General features: G+C 40.9%; 1 protein-coding gene across 4 annotated transcripts in view; it reads left to right on the top strand.

Annotated features, from left to right (window-relative positions):
* The first annotated feature begins 324 nt into the window (after window positions 1-324).
* LOC106561729 (tumor protein p53-inducible protein 11) overlaps window positions 325-9,942 on the top strand; it is a 104,346-nt gene continuing 94,728 nt past the window's right edge. The window contains exon 1 of one of the 4 annotated variants that reach the window (XM_082957453.1): window positions 325-413. Coding sequence is in view for 1 of the 4 variants with exons in the window: in XM_014125948.3 (XP_013981423.3) it covers window positions 1,099-1,258 (160 nt within the window). In the remaining 3 variants the exon portion in view is untranslated. Of the gene's footprint in view, window positions 414-1,046; window positions 1,259-9,942 lie in introns of those variants that run through there. The other 3 variants (XM_045688572.2, XM_045688571.2, XM_014125948.3) reach the window with 3 other exon arrangements.

The following is a 9,942-nucleotide window of genomic DNA, read 5'->3' as shown; positions in this document are numbered from 1 at the left end:
TTGTTGACATTGTAAGAAGAAGTTATTTTCCCGGCACCACTCTGCCAGGGCCCTCACCTCCTCCCTGTAGGCTGTCTCGTCATTGTTGGTAATCAGGCCTACTACTGTTGTGTCGTCTGCAAACTTGATGATTGAGTTGGAGGCGTGCGTGGCCATGCAGTCATGGGTGAACAGGGAGTACAGGGGGGGGGGGGGGGGGGGGGGGCTGTCAGGAAGTCCAGGACCCAGTTGAACAGGGTGGGGTTCAGACCCTGGGCCCTGGGGTTAATGATGAGCTTAGAGGGTACTATGGTGTTGAAGGCTAAGCTGTAGTCAATGAACAGCATTCTTACATAGGTATTCCTCTTGTTCAGATGGGATAGGGCAGTGTGCAGTGTGATGTGGATTGCATCGTCTGTGGATCTATTGGGGCGGTAAGCAAATTGAAGTGGGTCTAGAGTGACAGGTAAGGTGAAGGTGATATGATCCTTAACTAGCCTCTCAAAGCACTTCATGATGACAGAAGTGAGTGCTACGGGGCGATAGTTCTATTATCTTCACTTCCTTGGGTACAGGAACAATGGTGGACATCTTGAAGCAGGTGGGGACAGCAGACTAGGATAGGAAGAGATTGAATAAATCCGTAAACACTCCAGCCAGACAGTCTGCGCATGCCCTGAGGCCGTCTGGGCGAGCAGCCTTGCGAGGGTTAACAAGCATACATGTCTTAATCCATTTTTATGGAATGGTCTGCTGATCCATGTGAGAGATGCAGACTAAGTCTCAACCCTTAAGTCTTTACTGAAGACTCTTCATTCGGCTCCTATGATTGAGTGTAGTCTGACCCAGGGATGCGAAGGTGAACGGCAAGGCACTGGAGTGACGAACCACCTTTGCTGTCTCTGCCTGGCCGGCCCCCCTCTCTCCACTAGGATTCTCTGTCTCTGACCCTATTACGGGGGCTTGAGTCACTGGCTTGCTCGAGCTTTCCCATGCCGTCCCTAGAAGGGGTGCAACACGTCGTGTCAGGATTTTTGGATTAGTGAATAGCATTTCTCAAAATAAGACGGAGCTTATGGAAAAACCTACTCGGCAACGAGTAGTCTACATATTACGGTAATGATACTGCGCTGTCTTGTGCGTACCTCCCGTTACGGTACCTGCATACATCCGTCGGATTCTCCACCCCACTGTTTGCAAACCCATAGAGCACAGCTCAAAAGCTGCTGTTCAAATACTAGTGAAAGGAAAACTCTGGATTGTCTTCGCTTTCTATACTGTAAGTAGACACAAACTTCCGTTTATTTCGCTCAACATTTCTTTGCATGTTATTTTTATTTATCAAGAACTTATCAAGAACAGTCGGTTTGCGTAGTGGAATGTATTTTTTTATTACATTTGAAAGATATGTTAACTTCTTTGGACAAATAACCAATCTTTTAAATTGGTAGATTGAGGGCAAAAATTAGTTAATTAAGTAACGTCTGGTGGAATGTGTGTTTTGATTGAATTTCAAGAATCACGCATTGGTAAGTTCAACGGCGCTTGCCCATTTGACACTTCTGATTATTCCTTGATGAAACAGTCACCACCAATATTCCCGTTAATAGCTCATATCCCGGTTAAGGTCTTCTTCCGGATAAATTGATCAGCACTTTTGATATCCCACTCACAAGTATCCTTGCAGCTATGAATAAACAGAATATTCCTAATTTGGCCAGGGACAGCGGAACGATTTTCTTTGACGGGGGTTGCGGGGGAAACAAATCCGACATTAGGTAAACTATTAGTCAATTTGTATATAATTAGATACATACATACATACATGCAACAGTTTATCTTCTGTCATTACTTGACGCTCTTTCGAATAATCTACTAAATAAAGCCTTGCTTATCAGAATGTAATACAGCGATGGAATGAACGCATCAACTTTGACATCGCTAAAGTTATCTTTCATTTCTGCCTCACTTGGGGAGCGAAAACGATTACACTGGAAGCCCATCCTAGCACGTTTGGTGGCGATAAAACTACGGAGCCCCATTCATCTTCAACGAAGGGAAGCGAAGCGGGCGAGGGAGTTGTACACCGCAGGACTGAAGTTTTGACTCATACTCCACGACGTCGCGTTGATATTGACCAATCGAAGCTGGCTATAGCTTCCAACCCTTACTGGATTGGCTGCTGATAGCTACCTGCGTGCCCTCAGGTGAGGGCTAACGTGAGTCCGAGGCTAGCATGGCTGCTGATATCTACCTGCGTGCCCTCAGGTGAGGGCTAACGTGAGTCCGAGGCTAGCATGGCTATAGCTACCTACGTGCCCTCAGGTGAGGGCTAACAAGTGTGAATGTTGCGACAGTTCGTTTCTGGTAACAGAACAAAATAGTCAGCACATAGTAACTTCTGATTTAGCTGTACTTTAATTAATGCAAACACGTGCGTGGCATATGTGTGGTTCGTATAGATACGGTCTCGCTGTTTTACCTCGCAGGGCAAAACAGAGAAGAGGGCGACACATCCTATTGTTCTCTCTTTTATACTGAGAGATATTTCCCGCTCAATGCTGGCCTGTCCGAGGGAGGAGGAGCGTGGTTTAAACTTGCTCCTCCTGTCGTCGGCGTGTAGGCTGATCCCAGCGTCGTGACGCACTTCCTGTTGCCGGTTGTAGTTCTTCTTGTCTTCAACAGTTGATTTACTCATAGTTTATGTACTTAATATTGTAGCATAGCTTCCCCGGAATATTATAAAGGTTATGCATACAAATAGCCAGTTCAACCCTAACACAAGAGTCCGAGGCTAGCATGGCTGTGTAAGTGCTGCTTGCATAGATCCTCTGTTAGGAACATGGGAGATTTTCCTTGCAAATATTCGAAATTACATCAATTTCTTTACTGGTTGTAAGCAGTGGTGTAAAAATACTTGAAAGTACTACTTCGTTTTTAGGGATATCTGCACTTAACTTAACAATTTATATTTTGACAACTTTTTTACTTCACTACATTCCTAAAGGAAATACTGTACTTTTGACTCCATACATTTTCCCAGACAACCAAAAGTACTCGTTACATTTTGAATGCTTAGCAGGACAGGAAAATGGTCAAATCCAAGCGCTTATCAAAAGAACACGTGGTCATCCCCACTACCTCTGGCCTGGAAGACTCACTGAACACATGTATCTTCTGTAAATAATGTTGGACTGTGCCCTGGCTAGCTATACATTTAAAAAACAAGATGAAAGGCTGCTGTCTGCTTTGCTTAATATAACGAATTTAAAATTATTTATACTTTTACTTTTGATACTTAAGTATATTTTAGCAATTCATTTTGATAAGTATATTTTAAAACTTGACTAAAAGTCTAAAAGTATTTTACTGGCTGACTCACTTAACTTTCTATTAAAGTATCTATACTTTTACTCAAGGATGACAATTGGGTACTTTTTTTCCACCTCTGGTTGTGAGGAAATGAAAAGCTGTGACAACGATTTCACACATTTTATGTGGTTGAAAGTGAAATGTGGTCAACTGTAGCTGAAAAAAAGGGCGTGTTTACACAAGGTCCACCAGCGCACATGAACATTTTCTCAAAATGAAAGAAAAAAATTCTCCACTCTTGTTCCTGAGACAAAATTATAACATTTACTCTAATTTTACTACAAGAAACACTTACTTCTGCAGGAATAAATACTATAGGCTACATGTCAGGCCTACAGTCTGTGTCCACACTTTTTAGTTAGAATCACCTTTTGCAGTTAAGTTGGAATACTATGTGAAACTGAGCCTGGCAGACCCTACTAACACTGACTTTGCTGATAGCTACTTTATTGAGGAGTAATGTACTTTTTACTATGACTGAGATCTGTGGTTGACCCACCTCGCTATCTTAAGATGAATGCGCTGACTGTAAGTCGTTCTGGATAAAAGCTTCCGCTAAAATGTAAAAACAAAAGTAAATAGAATAAGATGTTTACATGCCACAGTATCCTGTCTAATATCGATTTACATATATTTGGCATATTTTTTTTCTGGTTTCTCTAACCGGGATACAAGCTTTAATTGAGTTATTGTAAACGGGATATGATGTCTATATGCGTCATCTCAAAAGCAGAGTCCTTGAGTATCCCAAATAACAGTATATTGGCATGCATGTAGACGTGGTCATTGTAACAGCTGTTGGCACCATGGTATGAGTCAAACTCTGCAGGCTAGGTGGCCTAATACACCTCTGTGTAGCACTGCAAAAAAAAAAACTTTCCTTTTTTACAAGTCAGAATGTTGAATAAAATGACCTTTGAACTTACTCTACCGGTTGACATACGCCATTGGAAAACAGTGGATGACACAGCGCAATGATAAAACCCCCCCCAAAAAAACGATGTATTGCAGCACCCAAAGAAAATAACCTATTTTTATACAGGACAAAACATGGGTACAAGGTACGCGTTTTAAATAATGGACTGATAGATTCAATGTAGTCGGAGGTATACTCCGAAAACTCATTCCCACTCAACTCCATTGAGATGTGATGTACACATTGTGGAGTTGAGAATTTTCAGCTGAATGACTGTAGTCTACCTGCTTGCAGCATGTGTCCTGTTTCCGACGCTGCATCCGTAATCAGCAGACATGTCTGATTTAGAGAATCGCTGTTTGCATCACCGAGCAGTGAGCAAAAAAAACCCCCATTTAAATCCAGTCTTTAGATGCCCCCCCCCCCCCCCCCCCCCCCCTCCACAAATCAAAATCTAAAATGGATGCCAATGTTTTGTTTTATGTTTACACGCACACCTGGGGTATATACATTTTGCTGATTCTTTTGCAAAACCCTTTACTTCCGAACGCTGTTGAGTTACGTTTTTTTTTATCTTTAAACATAAGTTGTAGTTAAGTCGTGTGTCTCTCAACAACAACAAAAAATAAGGGTCTGGAAGAAGTTTAAGAAACCCCACAGACTTCACTCCGCTGAATCACAAGTTTGGCGGTTTGTACGAAACACTTCGCAGACTATTCAGTTTGGACTGGCACTGCATGGACACCAGAACCATACAATTTAAAATTAACTACAACTTATTTTTTATTTTTTTATTTTTTTTTAAGAACTCTACAGATTTTATGTCACGTTGAAGAGTATTTTGGAGTAAATGGTCCCTGTTGCAAAATGCAACAGATTAAAAATTTTGCAACAATCGCTGTAATGAATACACCCATCTGGTTCACACCTGTCTGTTGTTAGCTAATGAGTGCCTCAAAACAGGCAGGTGCTGCCGCGAAAGCGGGAAGTAAATTAAACGTATGCATGCAAAGCTAGACCAAAACATTGGCATCCATATTAGGTTATGATTTGGTGGAGGGGGTTAATGTTAATTGGATTTTATAGATTTTTGTTCATTGCTCGGCGACGCAAATGGCGACTCGCCAGTCAGAACCGTGAGGCTGAGAAAATGTTTCAGTATTTTTTTTTTAAAGCTGATTTCCTCTAATTCAAAAAATGTAATAATTCAAGGCTTATGACGTGTTCAAATGTTCAAATACTGTCTGGGGGGGGCTGACCCCCCCCCCCCCTCCCCCAAAAGAAAGTCCTAGGGTGTTGTCACCCAATGAGTCCCACTGTATCGCTGGTGTGTTTTGGACTTCTAACCCATTTTTAAGATTGTGTGTTTGAGTCATTGGTCCGTGTGATTAACGGGGGCTGAGCTAGAACTGTGTTTGAGACTAGGGTGGATTCCGAAGGGGCCCGGGTCTGAGTCTTTTATACGAAAACGTCTGAATGGTTTGAGCTACAAACTACGATAAGCCATCTGTGAAAATCTGAGACTGTTTTGCTCAATGATGCTACACAAATATCATTAGAAGGTAAGGGTTTCTTCTACATAGAAGATCATAGGAAATCCCAGGACATGGTGTCTATAATACTGTAAGGGTTTCTTCTACATAGACTATAGTAAATCCCAGGACATAGTGTCTATAATACTGTAAGGGGTTCTTCTACATAGGAAATCCCAGGACATAGTGTCTATAATACTGTAAGGGGTTATTCAACAGAACAACATAGGAAATCCCAGGTCATAGAGTCTATAATACTGTAAGGGGTTCTTCTACATAGACCATAGTAAATCCCAGGACATAGTGTCTATAATACTGTAAGGGGTTCTTCTACATAGACCATAGTAAATCCCAGGTCATAGTGTCTATAATACTGTAAGGGGTTATTCTACATAGATCATAGTAAATCCCAGGACATAGTGTCTATAATACTGTAAGGGGTTCTTCTACATAGTAAATCCCAGGACATAGTGTCTATAATACTGTAAGGGGTTCTTCTACATAGTAAATCCCAGGACATGGTGTCTATAATACTGTAATAAGCTCACATGGTTGCTGTCACAAACTCCAAACGCCACACATTCGTCACTGACTAGTTGGATATTAATTTCCCACTGAGCAAACAATTTCTGGGCTTATAGCATATCAGGGTTTTGCTTTGGCAGACCTTAGTTTTTTTAATATTTTTTTATTTTTGTTGTACATTTGACAGTAAAACTCATGAATGCAACAGTTTAATATCCAATAGTTTTGTGTTCTACTTGTAGCTCTGGTTGTCCTTTAAAGAACATTGTAAAACACTTCATTGTGAGGCTCAATATAAAGGCTGGACATGCAGATAAATGAAAATATGAATTTTTTTTTGGGGGGGGGGGGGGGGGCTGGGATCTCGGTACTGATAGGGTTAATGTGTTAGCGTAGCCTAGCCTACAGAACATCTCTCTGCTTGTTGTTTTCTGTCATTCCTCTTCGTGCTTCAACAAGATCTGCCAATGGTTGGTCATCTTCAGTTCACACATAATTAAAAGGAGGGGGGGGGGGGGGAAACCCCACCTTTTTCACAGATGAGGGAAATGTAATGCCTCTTCAGTACAAAAATGTACATGGATTGCTTCTTTATAGAAAGAAGCTGTTTTTTAAAGTGCTTTAAAAAGAGCTGAAAATTACCTTTCCCTTTGACAAATGGAAGGATGTAATAGAGGGACTTGAGGCGGGGCCAATAACAGTATTGCTTCAGGCTCTTTCATGGCAGAATGGTATAAAATGTGCCTGGCATAATGTTCTCTTCCTCCTTCTGCAAGAGTGAATATAACAAGGGCAAGGACTGTGTGTGGGTGTCCGATGCATGTCACGGACTGTTTGTGTATGTGTGTCCCAGTATGCACAGTTTTCTGAGCTTGAAGTCAGAATTATTTTTAAGAAAATCTGGATAGACACCATGCCAGGGAAAGCTGCCTCTTTCCTGTGTGTGCATGCGAAGATCACCCCCCCCCCCTACTTCTTGAAGCAGCCTTCTAGTTTTGACCTGCTCTGTAAAGACCGTACTATTTGGGTGTGTTTAGATGGGTATTCCCTGCCCTACACGCAAATTCGTGTAGGGCAGGCATATTATACACAGAGAGGTTACTGGAACTATCGCTGCAGCCATCTGTATACAGTAGATGCGATGCCTGGCAAGAGAAGTTGTTGAAAGTGGAGTCTTTCTTTGTTCCTACCGTGTGTGTGTGGTTTGTATAAAAGCCGACGGGCTACATAAATGTCAGCTGACTGAACGCAGGGATTGTGTTGCGAGCCAAACAGTATTCTCCTGTTTTCCTGCTCTGAGGGAAACTAACACCCTCCTTGACCTTTCTTCACCCATGACAACGGTTCGATCACTGTGAACGTTGGACATGTAAACAAATGCTAAGTCAAGGGGCTGGTTCGTGGTTCCGGAGACCTATTAAGATATTTTCCCGAAAGGGACACAAATTAATTTAATATAAGCCAGTTCTTGGACTAATAAAGTACTTTCAACTGAGAATCCTTTGTGTCTGGAAAACAGGCCTGATGTGTTTCATGATTGGTCGCTGTTGGAGCAAATCACATCTCAGCTTCTACGTCAGGGATGTCAAAATCATTCCACAGAAGACCGAGTGTCTGCAGGTTTTTTTTTTTTTCCTTTCAATTAAGACCTAGATGATGGGAGTTCCTTTAGTAATTAGTGACCTTCATTCATCAATCAAGTACGAAAACCCGCAGACACTCGGTCCTCTGTGGAACGAGTTTGACACGTGGTCTTCATGCTCTTTCCGTGACAGGACTGACCAGGTGAAAAGCTATGATCCCTTATTGATGTCACTTGTTAATTCCACTTCAATCAGTGTAGAGGAGATGGGTTAAAGAAGGATTTTTTTATTTATTTTTTTAAATACATTTTTTTTAATCCTTAAGACAATTTAGACATGGGTTGTGTATGTGTGCCATTCAAATCACAAAACATTGAGAATCTCATATACATATATCGTATCGACACCTAAATATCGTTGATAATATCCTAACGCCTCTGGCAATTTCCAGTAGTGATGCACTGATATGACATTTTTGGTCGATACCGATATCTGATATTATACTTGCCAAAAAAACGATACCGATATTTAACATTTTTACTGCCTTTAAATTTTTTTTTTAAAGCATTCTAGTACAGTTAAATAGTTAACACACACACATGGACGCAGCGGTCTAAGGCACTGCATCTCAGTGCAAGAGGCGTCACTACAGTCCCTGGTTCGAATCCAGGCTGTGTCACATCCGGCTGTGATTGGGAGCCCCGTAGGGCTGCGCACAATTGGCCCAGCGTCATACGGGCCGTCATTGTAAATAAGAATTTGTTCTTATTAACTGACTTGCCTAGTTAAATAAAGGTTACACACACACACACACACACACCACACTGACCAAAAAGTTATTTTGTTGGCATTTACGTATGTCCCCATTACCAGTAAACCATAATCACAACCTATTTCTTTCACTTACTTGCTGTGCTGTTTGACTGACTGCACGTCACATAATTTAAAGCGTTCATTTTTTTACGTAGTGTAATCAATGTGTAATAACTATCACTTGAATTTCATATGTCACAACGATTCATTGATACCTATGCTATGATGCTGGTAAAGTTGTCTGCGCACCTACAGTGCTGGTCATAAAAAAATAAAAGCTAGTTAGCTAGCCGATGGATGCAAACAATGTTCTACCCCAAAAACATAGCAAAACGACAATCTAGGTGTCATCTAAAATAACCTTAATTTATAAAGTAGGACCCATCTATGTGAAGCTAGCCACAATTGTGGACTTTGCGATTAGCCTTCAAAATAAAAGTATGGCATAATTCTACTATTTGTATTCATTTGCATCACTGCCAATGACACACTTTTATTTTGAAGACAAACCGTAAATTCCACAATTGTGGCTAGCTTCACATAGATGGGTTCTACTTTATAAATTAAGGTTATTTTAGATGACACCTAGATTGTCGTTTTGCTATGTTTTTGGGGTAGAACATTGTATGATGGAAGTTGGGTATGTTTGCGAGCTAATGCTAACTAGAATTAGCGCAATGAGGAAGTCTACAGGTACGGTAGCATACGCTCTATCCACGATATTGAGTGAGTTATCAAATTTTGTCACCTACGCCGAATACAACCGGTGTAGACCTTACAGTGAAATGCTTACTTACAAACCCTTAACCAACAATGCAGTTTTAAGAAAATCGAGTTAAAAAAGAATATTGTATATAGATAGATAGATAGATAGATAGATAGATAGAGTACCAGTCAAAGGTTTCGGACACACCTACTCATTCCAGGGTTTTTCTTTTTACTATTTTCTACATTGTAGAATAATAGTGAAGACATCAACTATGGGAAAAAAAGATTAAAAAAAATGCATGGAATCGTGTAGTAACCAAAAAAGTGTTAATCTAAATGTATTTTTATATTTTGACATTCTTATGACAGCTTTGCACACTCTTGGCATTCTCTCAACCAGCTTCATGAGGTAGTCACCTGGAATGCATTTCAATTAACAGGTGTGCCTTAAGTTGATTTGTGGAATTTCTTTCCTTAATGCGTTTGAGCCAATCAGTTGTTTTGACAAGGTAGG

Source organism: Salmo salar, chromosome 10 (genome assembly GCF_965601325.2).
Source record: "Salmo salar chromosome 10, fSalSal1, whole genome shotgun sequence".
NCBI classification, from domain to species: Eukaryota; Metazoa; Chordata; class Actinopteri; order Salmoniformes; family Salmonidae; genus Salmo; species Salmo salar.
This window is presented reverse-complemented; position numbering and strand designations above follow the sequence as displayed.